We start from the raw sequence: 18,323 nt of genomic DNA on the forward strand, positions 1-18,323 counted from the left end.
AAGCACTCCCGTGCCAGCGCCCCGAAGCACTCCCGTGCCAGCGCCCCGAAGCACTCCCGTGCCAGCGCCCCGAAGCACTCCCGTGCCAGCGCCCCGAAGCACTCCCGTGCCAGCGCCCCGAAGCACTCCCGTGCCAGCGCCCCGAAGCACTCCCGTGCCAGCGCCCCGATGCACTCCCGTGCCAGCGCCCCGATGCACTCCCGTGCCAGCGCCCCGATGCACTCCCGTGCCAGCGCCCCGATGCACTCCCGTGCCAGCGCCCCGATGCACTCCCGTGCCAGCGCCCCGATGCACTCCCGTGCCAGCGCCCCGATGCACTCCCGTGCCAGCGCCCGAGCCTCACCAGGCCTCCGTACCCGTGCCCGAGCCTCACCAGGCCTCCGAACCCGTGCCCGAGCCTCAACAGGCCTCCGAACCCGTGCCCGAGCCTCACCAGGCCTCCGAACCCGTGCCCGAGCCTCACCAGGCCTCCGTACCCGTGCCCGAGCCTCACCAGGCCTCCGTACCCGTGCCCGAGCCTCACCAGGCCTCCGTACCCGTGCCCGAGCCTCACCAGGCCTCCGTACCCGTGCCCGAGCCTCACCAGGCCTACGTACCCGTGCCCGAGCCTCACCAGGCCTCCGAACCCGTGCCCGAGCCCTCTCCAGAGCCCAAGGAACCCCAGGGGCCAACCCAAATGTTTTTTGGGGGGGTGCACATTGCCTATCCGGGGAGCCCGGCACCCACCAGTCGTTCCATGGCCCCGGATAGCCCAGAGTCCAAGCCGCCGGACCCTCAGCCCGAGCCTCCGGACCCTCAGCCCGAGCCCAAGCCTCCGGACCCTCAGCCCGAGCCCAAGCCTCCGGACCCTCAGCCCGAACCCAAGCCTCCGGACCCTCAGCCCGAACCCAAGCCTCCGGACCCTCAGCCCGAGCCCAAGCCCAAGCCTCCGGACCCTCAGCCCGAACCCAAGCCTCCGGACCCTCAGCCCGAGCCCAAGCCTCCGGACCCTCAGCCCGAGCCCAAGCCTCCGGACCCTCAGCCCGAGCCCAAGCCTCCGGACCCTCAGCCCGAGCCCAAGCCTCCGGACCCTCAGCCCGAGCCCAAGCCTCCGGACCCACAGCCCGAGCCCAAGCCTCCGGACCCACAGCCCGAGCCCAAGCCTCCGGACCCACAGCCCGAGCCCAAGCCTCCGGACCCTCAGCCCGAGCCCAAGCCTCCGGACCCTCAGCCCGAGCCCAAGCCTCCGGACCCTCAGCCCGAGCCCAAGCCTCCGGACCCACAGCCCGAGCCCAAGCCTCCGGACCCACAGCCCGAGCCCAAGCCTCCGGACCCACAGCCCGAGCCCAAGCCTCCTGACCCCAAGCCAGGGGGAAGCCAGCTGAGTGACTCCCTGTCCCGTCCTAGTCTGTATGTCCCGCACGAGTCTCTCAGCTGCCCACCCCCCCTCCCTGGTGTTTCGTTGGCGCGAGGACGCGCCTTTGGGGAGGGGGGTGTACTGTAACACTCCCGTCCGTTTCCCTGCCGGTTTTTCCCCATGGACTCATTTGCTATCCCGCACCTGTCTGTCATTTGTATCACGCCGTTTCCCGCACCTGCCAGCGATCATTGTCATCATTTAAGACTATTTATACCCTGTGTTTCCTTTGTTCCCCTGTCGGTTATTGATTGTCGTGAATGTCTCCATGTACGTGTACCAGTCTGTGTTTAATTTATTAAAAGTTACCCGTTTTCGCATACCTGGATTCTCGTCTGTCTCTCTCCGGCACGACACCGTGACAAAATGTTTATTTTTTGCCTTTTACATGTTTACCAGACAGGATGTGGTATTAAAAATGTTTAATGCATCAGATAAGTAATGTACAGTAATTATAGCATCAGCTGTATGAATGTATCCATATACAGTGTTTACTTATACATATAATTTAAGCATTTAACAGAATGGAAGACATAACCAGCTATTGAAGAACCAATATTAGTTTGCCCTACAGGTTTCTTCAATTTACAGCTTAACATACATTGAAGCTGAAGTAAAGCAGGACAGAGAGAAACTCAATCAATTATTGATGGTTAAGATGCAGAGAGAGTGCTACTGCAGATGGGGGTGGTCGGGGGGTGTCTGGACCATTTGTGCCAGAATCTACTCGCGAAAGCCTGGAAAGGAAGCACTGGCCCTACTGTTCCACAAAGAATCCTGTGGATTCGCCGATCTAGAATGCCAATATCTGTGCTACATACAAGCAAACTGAACCGGAATGATCTGATGAGAGGCTCATAGTATTGAGACTTAAGAATTTGGATCGTTTAACCATCTAAACGCATTGGTAAACCACATTTCAGATCTATTATAGATTACAGTTTTGCATTTGACAGTGTTAGTCAAAATGACCTACAGTGGATAAATTAATTGGAGTTGCTTGGACTTTAACAGTTGAGCCACAGAAACACAAATTTAGAGAATCAATAAGGTAAAACACAAATAAAAGTAACATTAAGATGAAAAGTGGAAAAACTCTTCTTAAATAACAGAAAATATGGTGTATGCCTGAACAAAAGAACTGTTTGGCAAGATACTGCATCCTTACAAAGAGAGAAAATATGTTCTGTAGGTATAATTGCTTTTGTTGCAGTGAGACATATTTTCATATCGGTTTGGTTCATTACTACACTCCGGGAGTGTGATTTTTCTGAAAGTTAACTGAACACACTCCGTTATATTTAGCTAATGTGCGAACATGCAGACGTGTTTTGGAGAGCACCGCTCTTACGGAACATCTGGTATGATAGTCTCAACCATTGGGATTTTGTATTTATAGTCCTTACTGCTAATTCTCCCGCGAATCCCATAGAGAAATGTGTGGGCTGCATGTAAAGCATTTTTGCTTTTATGAGGATTTCTTTACACTTTTATACTGTCTTTTATTCTTCACGATTATGGCCACGATTATTATTCTTCACGATAATATTGCAGCCCCTTTGTATATTTATTATGCAGCCTTCACATGGACGGAAAAAATATATTCACACTGCCCTTTATTATTATCTCTCTTTAAATATGATAAATCCAAGGACAGTGCAATACAAACCTTTCACTGTGGTTTTACATGTGATTTCAAAATGGATTTTTAATCTTGACAAATGTGATATGAGTGAGTGTCAATCTAACATGATTGGAATACAATTTTCCAATCCATCAGCAAAATGCACAATCCATACGCCTTTGGATATATGACTGCAAATATTCAGTGTCATAGGGCTGTGTGATTTGGGGTATTTATAACAGTGTAAGACAGAGCTCTTTGAAATTCAATATTGTCAAAAAATATATAGACAGTATATATACAAATATGCAATTTTTTATGGCAACAAATCCTGAATCCTCTAGTGTGAATTATTTGATATCAAGAAATAAGACATGTTTATCTGTAAATATAGTTGAAAAGGATTGTGAGACAAAGAGGTGAACAATAAAGAGATCAACATCTTAGGAAAGCAAATCTCACATAATAAATATGGGGTGACCAATTGGTCTGTCATCAATCAAACTGTCATCAGATCAGCCACAACTGATATTTATCAGACTTTTCTTTCTTTTTGTCTGATTTGATTATTGAATATATTCCTTGTGACTACAAATGGTAACACTTTCTGGAAGTTTTATTAGGGGATTCAAGCGCCCTTCATATAGTGTTTTATAGCTTAATTCTATTTCAGAAATGCTCTCAAAATGACCCAAAGGCATGTTTTGTTAAGTAGTGACTTTAGACAAAACCCTCTATTACCATCCTTGCCTTAGGCAAAACACTATACTCCAATAACATATTCTGCTAAATGTCCCCTTCCCCCTTAAAAAAAAGCTCATGAGAACTGTATGTACCTTACATTTATGTGGCAGACGCTTAAAGCGACTTACATTGCATTATCTTATACATTTGTTTCTAAGTATGTACAATCCCCCCCTCGCTCTCATGTCCTTCTAACTTTTTTGGGTTTGTTTCTTTCTTCTCCAGAACACAGAAGATATTTTTAAAAACGTTAGAAACAAAAAAACAACAGCGGACCCCATTGACTGCCATTGTATGGACACAAACCACTTCTTAGAATATTTTCTTTTGTGTTCAACAGATGATAAAAATACATGACATGAAGGCAAGTAAATGATGCAAGAATTTTCATTTGTGGCCAAATAAATAATTTAAATAATATTTAAGGCTTTTTGTGCAGACATTTTACATTGTTTGATTTTGACTTTGAGCATGCGGTTTAAAAATGTTTTATATATTGTGGCCTATATTTTGTGGACAAAAAGTGACGCAAAAGGACCTTCTTGTGTCGAATCACCGAGGTAAATTTGAATAACAGCACTTACTCAGGGTCAACCAAGCTCACCGGTTATTTCGACCGAAATGACCCGCTCTCGCCAGCAGCACCACGGACAGCGCCTGCGTCTCACGCGAGCCTCAGCAGGAAGTGGCCACCATTCGCTCTTTTCACTGCGCGCGCCCCTCCCATCCCCTCTCCTCCCGATTCCCTCGCAATGACTGGCGAACGGACGCACACCGCGGATCACGTATGCAGCAGCACCAGCATCTTTGCTCAAGCCGTGTGAAGATATTGCAGTGTCTGTTTCCGCATCCTGCTCGTGTATCTTCTTCCAGCACGCGAAGTGTTTCAGGATATACAAAATTAACCGACGCTCGATAAACCCTCTGAATGCCGAGCATCACCTCAACAAATTGATAGGTTTCACGCTGCAAATACCCCGTCGTGCGTTGAATTAGCTCGCGCGGTTAGTCGAGAGCAAAAATGTTGGATCCGTCGTCCAGCGAGGAAGAATCGGACGGGATAGTGGAAGAGGAAAGCAGAGAGGTGATGGCCCCTCAGTCCGGATCCACTCGCATCTCCCCCAGCAGGACCAGTGAGAGCTCAGATAGGCTGCAACCAACCAGCCGAGGCTCCAGCGTGCGTCCGTCCAGCCCGAGCCCTTCAGCCGCCAGCGAGCAGGAGAAGGAGGACGTGGAGAAACTGCAGAGGGAAGAAGGGGAACGAAAAAAGAAGCTTCAACTCTATGTTTTTGTGATGCGATGCGTCGCCTATCCCTTCAACGCCAAGCAGCCGACCGACATGGCTAGGCGACAGCTGAAGGTAAGAATGTGAAAAGTGGAATTTAGGTCTCGACTTGAGAAATGCGTCTTTCACACTTCATTTTAACAGCTCGTGTCGTTATCAGCAACGCTACATACCGTTGCATGCGTAAGATGAGATAAATGTTAAAGCGAATGCACCATATTGTTCACGGGACACCTGCATGGGATGGGAAGAAACGGAAACGTTGGGCTGTGAAATCACGGCCGCTCGGAGAGTCCTGTCGCGAAGCCCACAGGCCGAACGAATTCGGCCACGTTCGGTCACATTCGGGCGCACGAGACGAGCTCTAATTATAGATATTCTACAAGAGGGCGATGGACCAAAATAAAGCGGTCTCGTTGCCGTAGTACAGTCATGTGACTCGCTCGCATTGGAAGTCGCTGGTTGTGTGCAGTCATGCGGTGATAGGATATTCAGCCCCGTTTGCGCCATCTCACGCTACGCTCATTCATCTTCCAAGGTGACTTTTGGTGTAACAGATGCGAATGTGGGATGCAACTGTTCGCAAGGTCAAAAAAACACAATCGAGACACGTGTTATGTGACCCGAGGAAAATATTTCGCCATATTATAACTTTCCCCTCATTATTCAGTAAAGATGCACAGTTGTTTTATTGAGGGCATTAAGTCTCTGTTAAAAATAAAATGTACCACATCTTAAAATCGACCAAATCTGTGCTCATCATTTACACTGAGACTTTACGAGTGCTGTTCCCTTTGGCAAACTATTGACTTATAAATGAAAGAAACAAAAAGAAATTTGTTATAGATTTCAGTTACTGACCGTAAAAACGCTTCCGTGTTCAAAGAGGTATCAGAGGTCCCATCCAATTTCCCCCGGGTATTGATCCAAGCTGATCCTCCTGACTATTTACAACATTCTCTGAAACCACAGTTAACAGCAAGAGTTAATATTATAAGTTAGCTATGAACAGCCCTGGATTTAGTGCAATACGGCTTATTCAGAGCAGTATACAATGGACTTCAATGAACAGCTGTGCGTGCATTTATTCTACTGTATTGTTATTCAATGCTCGGCTTTCTCACTGGGTCATGGAAGCCATTATAGATGTAGAAGCATTGATCAATACGGCGTTGCACTGGAATACCTGCTGTTTGTCATTACTCGTATTACAAGTCAAAGCTCTGATCCGCACAATGGGTGCTGATTCAATTGAGTGAATCAGGCCTGCTGGTATTTGGGTCATTACAATGAATCTCAGAGTCGAGTGAGTCACTGATAGGGTCTCTTTAGTTTAGTAGAGTCATTCAGTCGATCACCTTAGTGACTCAGAATCATTCATATGAATCTTGTATACCTGGGACAAGGAAATTGAATAACTTTTTGTTCCCTGTGTTTATGATGCAAGACACGTAAGATTTTTTTTCAACTGTGTTTTATATAAGGTTCTTTGAATAACTCTGTGAATATGAAAAATGACTTAAAACTGGCTTAAATGCCAGTTCAAAGCAGAAAAGTCTTTTCAAACGGTATCTTAAAGGGCAGCAATATCATTAAGTATGTTGGGTGAAAAACAGTGTTTTCAAAAAACAATGGCATTTCCATATGTTCATGCTGCAGGCGGGTAGTAGCTGTTCCATTTAACTTCACAGTCAAGAATATCAAAACTCATTTATTACTATGCAATCATATTTAAAAATCATAATTAAATGTGTTCTATATACTTTCTTTTACTCATAAAGCATTCAACGTTTTTCTGTCGAGCCATAAGTATCTAAAGAATAGTTTTTTCTTTTGTGCATCAAAAGAATAGAAAGTACCTGGTTATTCAGTATAACATAATGCGTGCTGCTTTATTTTTTATAACCACCAAAATATCAAATGTTGATTCCATGTCACCCCGATTTGTTTTTTGTTTATTATTAAATACAAAGAAGTAATTTATTCTACATCAATCTCAACCCTTGGGCTTCATTGAATGTATCTGTTCTGTTGGCCAAGCATGTTATCAGCTCCATCCAATCTTGTCATGGAACATGAGCATTTAATTCTTGACATTAAATTCTAGTTTATTCACAAAAGCCTTATAGCTCCCTAGTGCCCAGTATCCATGTTTCATTCATCTTTGTTGCTTTTAGAAAGGTTAAACTCAAACTGTTTACCATACGTGATCCATTAACATTCAATTATGTGACAGTAATGTGGTCTTCCGTTAAATGAGAACCTCATTGTCTCTTGCATGTAGAACACATTTTTACTCCCTTCAGTCACTTTGTTGCTTTCTCTGTGAGTGATTAGTATGCTGACCGCAGCATCTCTGTATCTCCTCTCATGAGCTCCTGGTCTGGTCCGGCAGCCCTTGCTTAAACCTTAAACGATGCAGGAACACGATAGAGGTCTATCAGCAGTTTTGCTCTTAGGCCTTGAGGGAAGATAGAATTTCAATGATCTGTATCCTTCCCGTGTTTGATTTCATCACTGATTATACATGCATGCCCCTTCCAGCAGATGAGGTGGTCCCGTAACAAGACGTTATAAAGATGTCGAGCCACTAACAGATTGCAAAGTCCTACACTGAGATGTTTGTCACCTCTAGAACTAGCAGAGCATCCTTAGATCAATACTTTTGCTTGTAGCACCATTGCGATTGCTGGTGTTTAATTTAATAATGTATTTTGTGTTCCAAGTTGTTCATTTTTTTCAAAGCCGATAGCCTGGTTGGCAGTGCTTGGATACCTGGAGCGGTTGCACATCGGGTAATCCAGGTTCGATTCCCGTCTCGTGGTATTTCCTGATCCCACCCCCTTCGCTCCCACTTTCTGTGCTCTCTATCACTGCATTATACAATGAATGCAAAAATGACAAAAATAAATGTTTAAAAAACATTAACGCAGGTCACATGTTGACAGCTCAAACAACAGGATTAAGCATTATCAAAAAAATAATACAAATTTGCTGAAGCTACATTAAATACTGTATTATTTCTATCATGATACTTGCCACAATCCTCTATATGGTTTCACAGTTTGCTTGACTGTTTTATCAGTATTTTTAGGTTACGCTTTTTTCGTTAGCTTTGAAGTCTAAAGTTTCCTGTAGTTATATTACAGTGTGCATCTTGAGACAAAACAATGGCTATGACATATTTTAAGACATGTCAGGGCAATTTATTTTCAGTTGCGAAAACTCAAACTTTCATTTTAGTCTGGGACTAGTCTTAAGCCTTGTCTGTGAAACTGGGCAATAATGTCTTATTAACAAGGTTCAGGGGGAGCACGTGCAGATAACTACCTCGGCTGGCTTTCGATTAGCAATCACAGCAATCAATTAACTCGGCTGGCTTTCGATTAGCAATCACAGCAATCATCCTATCAGCCCTATAAATAGTCAAGCCGCCTTGTTTCCATTTTCTGCAATGGTTTGCAATGTCCCTTTGCCATGCCAATGGCACACCACAAGCCTTGGTTCACCTCAGCACCGGGATATGTGCCGGGTTCGGGCATACACTGAGCCTGGGGCCCTCTCCCCGGTCAAGGGGCAGGTGTGCAGAGTTCAGGGAGAATCACAGAGCTTGGAGCCCTTGCCCTCGGACAGCACGCCAAATACTATTACTATCTGTCCCACCTAATCTGCGAGGTGAACTACCAAATGTGTTAATCAAAGTCATGAAAATATATTTAGCTTTTGAGTTTTTATTTTGTTGTTTTGCAAAATGCTGAGTTCTGTGTAAGCAGTGACTCCTCTCAGGACAACATTGGCAATGACTCAAGGGTTTGTCTTCTGCTTAGCTGGCGAAACAAATCTTGGTGTCGGTTCAGCAGCAACCTATCTGCAGATGAGTTTTCCTGCCCCTTGCCCTTGCTCCAAGTCTTTATTTTGATCTTCCATGTTTTAACTAACTACCTGATGTTTTTGATCTCAGACAATTACCTGTTCAATAAGGTTGCAATCTGTATCTTTAATGGAGAGCGTTCTAAAGGAAACTGAAATATGCTAATCTTGTAGAGGCAAGGGCATAGTGCAAGACTTAGGGGTTGTCAACCATCCAACTAAGCACAATTTCTATGTTCTAGTTTAAATTACAAAAGCATTAGACTTCTTCTGTTGAACACGTCTAAACATAAACGTCTGTTATTGAATTTCATATTTACCAGCATCAAATCAATTAGATGTCTTTCATCAGCATTAAATTCCATTTGGATAAAGCTTCAATGCTCAGAAAAGATCATCTGTATTGAAGAACATCTGTATTGAAGCTTCACATCAGCATCGTGGTCCACTGACACAGTAACACTGTGCATATGGGATAACACATGATGACAGGCTAATCTCGACTATTGTTCGGGTCTCATCGCCGCACCTTTCGATTGACCTTGTGAAAAGAGCACAAAGGGGCTGCAGTATTGTGCTGTCACTCACTGCTAGACTATTTACTTTCCTGCAAGGCTTTAGCTTTTGGCTAGATTTTAGATGCCTTGATGTATGTGCTGTGCATTTAATGTGTTTTGTCACATTGCAAACAGGAACCAGAAGCAAATTGCTGGTCTCGGTGAAGCTGTGTAGTCAAAAAGACATGCAGGATCTAGAAATTATGCAATTTCTTAAAATTGGAGTTTGTATGTAATGTGCATTGAAATAATGCCTGTCCCAAGTAAGTAGATAAGTGAGAGAAGATACTGATGCACTTTTTCTTTTATTGAACAAGATGGTTTGAGTTAAATCAGAGCGTGTGTTTCAGAGTATTTAGCGCAATCAAACCCAACAAGACTGACCCCAAAGGTTTGCTTTACGGTCTGAGGGTCCCACTGGGTACGGCTGCAGGCCACATGATTTTATTCTCAAAGGAAGGGTTCTGACAGGAAGGCAAATCAGAGCAGCTTTGTATGATGAATGAAGTTAGTGTGCCTGTATCGAGTTGCCAGGCTCACAAATTCAGTTTCATTCTCCACTGATTTCCAATTTAGGTCTTTTACAGAGCAGCGCTACCAGCATGTCGCTTGCGTGCGCGTGTGTGAAACATCAACCACAATAACACACATGCACAAATATTTTTAATGGCAGGCCAGTCTGTAATATGAAAAATGGAGAAAGACTGAGGGTGACACAGTTTGAAACAAGAAATTAAGATCTCGAAAGACACGAAGGCTGTTATAAAAAGCTCAGACGGTTATTAAACAAGACTACACCAATAAATCATTGGTTTGATTTTGTTCCGTATGAAGCTCATGAGGATTTTTACAAAAAGTAAAAAAATTCATAAAGTCTTGTCCTCTACTCATCTTGCTCAATAAAGCAGATTTCAAGTAGCATGGATGTAAACCATCTTAATATTATGTAGATGGAATTTTCAGAGCAGTGAAAACTGTGGAAATTACCAGTCCCCTTTGGTCTTGTCTGCGATTGGCTTTGAAATAAAAAACAAGTTATAAAACTGAGTTTGCATTAATAATCCCAGATACATGTCTTTTGAAATTCTAATTCAAGCACTGTTTTGTTTTTTGTGAATGTTGAGAAATAGCGACATGGTCACTAGCACCATTTACACAGCACATACGTAAGTGTGTTTTGACTTTTTTGAGACCTTATTTTGGCCAATAGTTTTGGAGATTTCAGTCCTTCCTCAATCTCCATTTAGTAGCTGTACCTCTATGCCTTTAAAACATCTGCCCGTAGGTACTACTGAGATGGCAACAGAGTGATTTGCTTTAATAATGACTTTGTGTTGCTACAGATGGCAGATTTGTGACATTATGAAGTACATTCAAGTGTGGTATTTATCTTAATTGTATTTACAATTGATTTCGAGATAAAAATATTAAAACAAAATAGATTTAGGTGAGCAGCAGAATTTTCACCGAATATTATGTTGTTTAAAGCTTGTTATTCGATGTCACAGCGCGTTGCATGCTGGGGCGGCGCCGCCATCTTTGGAGGTTGTTTACTAGCGTTCGATTTGTTTTACTGCGGCTCTCATCTTGCTTTTGCGTACAGTGGTGTGAAGAGAATTAGAGCGGTGGAAAATATGAATAAATCAAGTCAAACTATATAACATTGAACTGCACTCACTAGCAGAAAAGAGCCGCTACCACCTACAAATATGGCTGCGACACCCAGCATGCAACACAGCGTGACGTCGATTGACAAGCTCTATTGACAGTTTTTAAGAAACAAAAAAATAAGTATAAAACGTACTAAATATATTATTATAACTTCTACGCTTTTTTTTATGAAAATTATTAAAGTGGATAGTTCATCAAAAAACTTAAATTCTTTCATGATTTACTCACCCCCAAGAACAACAAAAAAACAATAATCTTTCCTACTATGTAGTCAATGATGCCCCGGTAATGTTAGTTGCTAACATTCTTCCAAATACAGTATCTCTTTTTATTCAACCAAACAAAGAAATGAATACAGGTTTGGAACAACTAGACAGACAGAATTTTTATTTGTTGGTTGAACTATACCTTTTAAGAATGTTTAAATGTGTTCACTGAAATGTATTTAGAAAATAATTTACGCAGTGCACACACATGTGATAGACGTTTTCAAAAGGTACATTTTCTTTACACACACGATTTTCAGATGAAAAATCACATTCTAAAGTTTCACAGGGCATTGAGACGAAGAAAATATACTGCAGGAAAGAATATGGTCTGATGTAAAGAGAGCAGCAAGGACACAACAATGACGGACTGTAATAGAACAGCAGTGGAGGACATAAAGTAGATTAGAAGACCCTGAGAGACGTGTGAGTTAGTTAGGAGAGGTTTCCCGTGGAGATAAGAGAGCGGTGCTGGCTCTCCTCAAACGAGATTTGGAGATTCTGAAATTACCTTATTAATATAACAGGGTAAGAGGGATGAAATTTGTCGGTTCATTAGGCGCACCGAGAGAAATGGACAGGTGAGAAACAGAAGAGACGGGCAGATTCATTTTGTCCGAAGTAATAAACATCCAGCTGGAAGTCCTTAAATCTTCTTTATATAGCAGATCTTTTACATTTGTCTGTGAATTATTAAATAGCAGAATAAATGGTGGCTATTTTAAGGGCTGCTTTAATTAAATTATGACCCAACTAGGGAACAAATTTAGCCTCTCCTGAAGCTACTAATGTAGATTTGGGAGCAATATTTTAAGACAGACAGACAGACGGACAGATAAGTGAATGGATGGATAGATGGAGAGGGAAAATAGAGAGATGGATGAGCTTTTGTCTTTTAGATTAGTCTCGTCTGTCAGAGGTCATTGCACTGTTTATTCCTGTGCATACAGCTGAGTGAATGTAAACAAGGGAATGGTTTATGTTTCTCAATTCATTAATTGGAGCTTGTTTTGCAGGCTGTGTTTAATTTGGTTGGAACAACATGTTTACATTTATAAAATGCCAATAATAAAAGCCAATGTAGCGTGTGCTCCGTGTCATTGCTTTGCCAGAGGTTAGACTTTGAAAATGACAGCTTTTGTAAAGTCTTTGTTGGTTTTTGGGGTCCATGTGCATGTTTGTTTTGTATGAGTTTATACATGTGTTATTTTCATGGCTATTTAAAGAAGTGTTGTTCTGAGAGAATTGAGGCGTTGACATAAATCTTCGAGCAAAATAAGACCCAAAGATTCATTATGATGTGCAATATGTGGAGGCGCTTAATTGCATTTGTTAAACAGTATGAATATGCATTTACATTTAAGCCTCTGAATACGTTTCTAATAAAAATTCCATAGTGATCCTAATGAGACTCCCTAATATTCATGAAAATAGGGTGTCCTTCCCAAGATCAGTCATAGGCTAAATTTATGTTGCTATTCAGCACTAATTGGCCTCTCATATTTGGGCACTTTGAAGATAGACGGCTCAATTATATAAGCCGGAAAAATGATAATAACCCTCTTTGGTTAACACAGGGCAGACATAAACCCTCAACCAAACTTTGATTTGAGGTATAAATGAATATGTTGCATATTAATGGTTATAATTGTGCTAGTCAATAAAACATCAATAAAAGGCTCCAAATAAAAAATGCATCTCATAAGTCCTTCATTTGCATTTATGTACCAGACACTTTTATCCAGAGCGTGTTTGTCAGCATATGTCTGCATTCCTTGGGAATTGAACACATGACCTCTGTCTTTCCTACCTGATACAGGAACGCATTTAAATGTCTTGTTGACTAAATTGTATTGAAATGGTGCTTTGGCATTCATTAGGAATTGGAAATAAAACTACTGTACTAATGACACTGTAGAATGTTTTAATGTGTATTATATTAATATTCATTAAAGTCTTAAGTAACGGTTGACCAATATGAGTTTCTCAATAGCTGATGTCAATACATTTCTAAAGCACAAGCTGTCTGCTTATATATACTAAGTAGGTGAAAATGTACAGTCAGCTGATCGTATCATAAAATAAACCCCTTGAGGGGTTCTCATTTCACAACAGGGTCCTGATTACTTTGTTGGGTTTAATGACTGACAGACTGCACATTAACCCAGTTAACACACTGCATTTTTCTAAAAAATATAATGAATGCACATAAAATAATAGATTTGGAATTTATATGTGAAAAGTGTTAAAGCACAATTATGTAGGAATTTTGATGCAAATTATTTTAGCACAGAATGTTGTCAGATTAAAGTATTTCAGAGACCTGTATACAATATAAATGAATAACTGCAAATAAAACACCTTTTTATATGCATTATAATTACAATTACAATGTTTGTTAAATATTCTGCGTATTCAATCTTCAGGTGCCTTCAAGGTCATGAGTTTGATTCCCAATCCTAAATGCCCTGTATGCCACTTTGTAAAAACACTTACTGTAGTGAAAGCACCTGCCAAATCCATAAAAGAAAAATGTTTACTATGTTTATTATCAGTTTTTAAGACCTAACACTTTGCGGATGCCAGTAACCTCAAAATGGCCAAATCGGCCAATTACTTGACCAAGCAATGTATTGGTCCATCACCAGCCTTGCTCCAGAACAGTAAAGGATAAGCCAGTAGCCTGCGGGGGTTTTTGGCCTAGAGACATGAAGAGAATAGGATGAGAGGAAATGGTATTAGCGGGAGTGGAGCTGGAGGATGGTGTCACTGTCTAGTGATGAACAGCAGTAGATAAGAGTTGTTGTGGCAGTATAACACTGTTCTGTTAGAGAGCTGACTGGGCCCTTATTCTAAACCCACAGAGATATTTTTCTCATCTCATTGCAGCCACACACAGCAGCCACACACACACATCCCCGTGTGCACCATAACACATACACCCCATGCACCCAGCTTTTTCCGTATCCTATAATCCATTAAGTAGCACTAGCAGTTCTTTTCCTCACTTCCTCTTCCTCCATGTCCAGGCAGTACAGCATGACCTTCTTTTTATCTCAAGGACTATGAACACGTTGAAATCAGATAATCTTATACTGTTGCAGTCCTCATATTCTAGTACGAAAACTCTCTGTTCTCTCTGACACTTCAAATATTAGCCTACATAACTTTTATTAAAATAAAAAAAATTGTACGAGGCAGCATGTTTATCTGAAGATTATATTTAATAGAATAACTTAAAGGGACAGTTTACCCAAAAACCTTACCCTCCTGCCACTTCAAACCTGTATGACTTTCTTTCTTCTGTAGAACACAAAAGAAGATATTTGGAGGAATGTTGGTAAATGAACAACGGCGGTTCTTCAAAATACCTTCTTCTGTGTGTTTTAATTCCAAATTTGATTGGTTCAGACATCTTAAGGGGCGTTTTCAAGCTGCTTCTAAATGTAATTGTCATCATTCTTCAAAGGGAGACATTTTACGTATCTACATGTCACAGTTTCTTATTTTTAGGATTAGTGGTGTCTCAGGCAAGACACACATTTTAGTTCTTTCTCAAAGACGGACTGAGACACTCACTCCTATTATCTCGCCCATTTTTGCTTTGTCTCTCACACACACTCACAGATCCTCTCAGCTCACATACGAGCTCCCAAGTTTCCAGCCACTCTCTCTCCATCTCTCCATCACACGATACTTTTAGCTTCGCCCATTATTTTCTCCACTTTTATTTCCTGGCTCACTTTGAACATATTTTCTTTCCTCGTGCTTGGATGTGAGCTCTGTCTTTTGGATGTGATTACAACGCTCTGCCATTATACAGTTTCACAATGCACTGCTTTCCTGTTTCCCCTAACAGATACTTCACCAGTTTATAATGTAGTCTTATTGGCTGTCAGTATGCTAATGCAGTGTCAGAGTGTGAGATGATGTGCACATGTGACACGACGCATGTAGTGTACACCTACCAGCTGACATGAAGGGATTGAATGTATTTTGGTGTGCAGCTAGGTTTGGTTAAAGCAAATGCAAGGTATTTCCTTTGTGTTTCTTTTAACATTACTGCTCTGCAAAAAAGCAAAAACAAAATTTCTTAGCATTTTTCCCTGGTTTTTGAGTATAAATATCGCAATATTCTTAAATTAGGATACTTTTAATTAAGAATGACAAATTGCATAATTACTACTGCAAGGGCGCACCCGGGTTCGATTGACGTCAGAACTCGGTTCGTTTGGATGATGTGAAAGCTGTCTTCCGAGCCCGGGTGCACACCCGAGTCCGCTTAAAAGGGACGTCTGGCCAACATTAAGGGCGTTTTCAGATTGGGCTTGTTTGCTTGTGGCTGGGGAGAGTGCGTTTTTTCCCGGTGCCCCTTGCAGTGTTGGTTTGGTTTCACACGCAACTGGATTCTGTCGAATCCTTTCATTATGTCTTGCAACCAATTAGCAGTTAGCAAGTAGCAAATCATATGTCACAGTACTTGAAGCATGCTAAATTGTGATAGGTAATTTCTGGTCATGACTAAAATCAAGACACGACAATGTTAAGGAACAACTCTTCTATTGGAGACTGACGTCATTATTTCACAAGCATATTTTCTTAAGAAATGTATTTTCAAAATTTGTAAGCTCATTTATTTATGCTTTATCCTTATATTTGAGCTTTTCTTGAATAATGCAATCACATTAACCAAGGTTGATATAAAATTATGCTGTTATGCTGAAGGACATGAGTTCAAATTAAATCCAAAATGGAGCTCCTAGCATGCCCTTCAAACAGGATAATAGATGCAAGCTGCATGGTCCATTATGACGGTTTGCACGGTTATCCATTTTAGCTGAAACGTGCTCGTGGGAACCATACCTCAAGGGCTAGTCTCTCTACCTTGTGGCTCAGAGCACACCAAAACTAACCAGCTGCTATCGTCAGCTGCGCCAAAATGGGTTCTTCGCTCCTTGGCGCTCTCAGCATCATACTAAACATAAAAAAGCCATAGAGGATGCAGGGAGGGGAGAGGCGTAAAAGTGGGACTGGCTCCGGGATGATGTAGAACAAAGCGTTCCCCTTTGACAGATCAGTATCCCAGACTTCAAGGAAAATGATTGTTTAGGGCAGTTCAATGATGCTTGTTTATCTAAATCCGCTGTGATGAATTAACCCTGTGTTCACAGAAGGTACATGGCATGCTACTATAAGAATACGAAATTATACAGCAATATTGTTTCTGTGGGTTAAGGCTCGGTGAGTTACAGTAGGGGATTTAAAAATTTAGTTGACTAAGTATTAAAACGATAGTAGTCAGGGAAACATGCACATGAACACACATGTATTTATCACTTTGATGCTGCATTGCATTATTTTCTCTTATTTATTCATATAGTTTTATGTGAATTATAGTTTTCTATGCAATGTCTTGTTGTCCTCATTATTAAATAGCCATCCATTGTATAGAAATGAATAATAATATTAAGAAAAATTACATTACGCTAGATCGACCTTTAATATTTGGTGCATCATGACAGTCTTCATTCACTCTTTTTTGGTTGTCCGATACAAATGATTTTGTCATGTTTGTCTATTTTTTTTGCCAATGTCTATGATAATTTAATGCTTACACTGAAAAATGATCATCAATAAATGATCAAAATCAAATGTGGCGGGTGAGTTCTACAGTCTGTAATTATGCTGTTGATGAAAGTCACAGGCTTACATGACTTACAGGTATCTGCTCTTGTGTTTCATTTAAATTCAGCCTCTTGTTCTATTCCATTTGGCTGTCTGGATCTAAATTTGGCAAACACCTCCATTTTCTCTCCCCCATTCAGTTATGTAACATGTCTTTTTTCCTCTACCCCTTGTCTGACAATGCATGTAGAAACACCTTTAACATCCCAAAACAAAATCTATTTTTAGATGACTTGAAATCAAATCAACTTTCATTGGATTTGATTGTATCTTAACATTTACATTTATGCATTTGGCAGACGCTTTCATCCAAAGCAACTTACATTGCATTATATCATACATTTGATTATGACTTCATGCAATCCCTGCGATCGAACCGACGACCTTGCCGTTTCTAGCGCCATTGCTCTATCCACTAATAAGATTCAAATGCATTTGATTGGATACATTTCCCCCACAGAGGAGTCAAATTTTAAATAACTTTGATAAAATAACCTTATTGATGTCCTTTCTCTCTCTCTCTCTCTCTCTCTCTCTCTCTCTCATGCATCATCTCTGGCCCTCAGCAAAAGCTACTGCACTCATGCAATTATCATAATTACTAACGACTTTGCAGTCTGGTGCTGAGTGTTCACCCGCACACGCACTATATACATTCCCTTGCTTCTTTGTTCACAGAGAAGTAAACGTACACTTTTGTTTTGCTAATAAAATGAAGATGATTTATAAAACATAAATTATGTTATTGTAACAGGAGAATTGATGGTTGCGTCAGGTGAGGTTCAAGTAAAAACCTCTGCGATTGTATTTCAAATGTCTCGTGTTTGATTAGCTACTGTAAAAGACAATGTAAGTCGGCAACGTGTGAGCCCAGACGTCTTGGGCTTTTATTGATGTCTTTTAACTGATTCTGCAGAACTGCATTCTGGAGACATTTCTCTCACTGCTCTCACTGCCAGGAGGCTTTTAAAACAATGTATTCTAACAAGGAATGTCCAACCAATTTAAGATTAAACATCAATTGATTTCAGTGTTTTTCCTTAATTATATGGGAATAGGAGGGTACTACTTACATCTCGAACTGCGCACAGAAACGCGCTTGTGTGCGTTCTCCTGACGTACGGAGGTTGAAATATGTGTTTGGCTTCTCTGGTGTGTGTACGAATGAATCAGGCTGTTACAGTGCAATCATGATAAGAGGAATCTGAAAGGAATCGATAGGGTG

At 41.5% G+C, this 18,323-nt stretch overlaps 1 protein-coding gene across 1 annotated transcript in view; it reads left to right on the plus strand.

Annotated features, from left to right (window-relative positions):
- Positions 1 to 4,495: 4,495 nt before the first annotated feature.
- cadpsb (Ca2+-dependent activator protein for secretion b) overlaps positions 4,496 to 18,323 on the plus strand; it is a 70,672-nt gene continuing 56,844 nt past the window's right edge. The window contains exon 1 of the mRNA XM_079461367.1: positions 4,496 to 5,124. Within this exon, the coding sequence (XP_079317493.1) occupies positions 4,786 to 5,124 (339 nt within the window). The 5' untranslated portion in view covers positions 4,496 to 4,785. The remainder of the gene's footprint in view (positions 5,125 to 18,323) is intronic.

The sequence above is a fragment of the Barbatula barbatula genome (assembly GCF_947034865.1).
Source record: "Barbatula barbatula genome assembly, chromosome: 7".
NCBI lineage: Eukaryota > Metazoa > Chordata > Actinopteri > Cypriniformes > Nemacheilidae > Barbatula > Barbatula barbatula.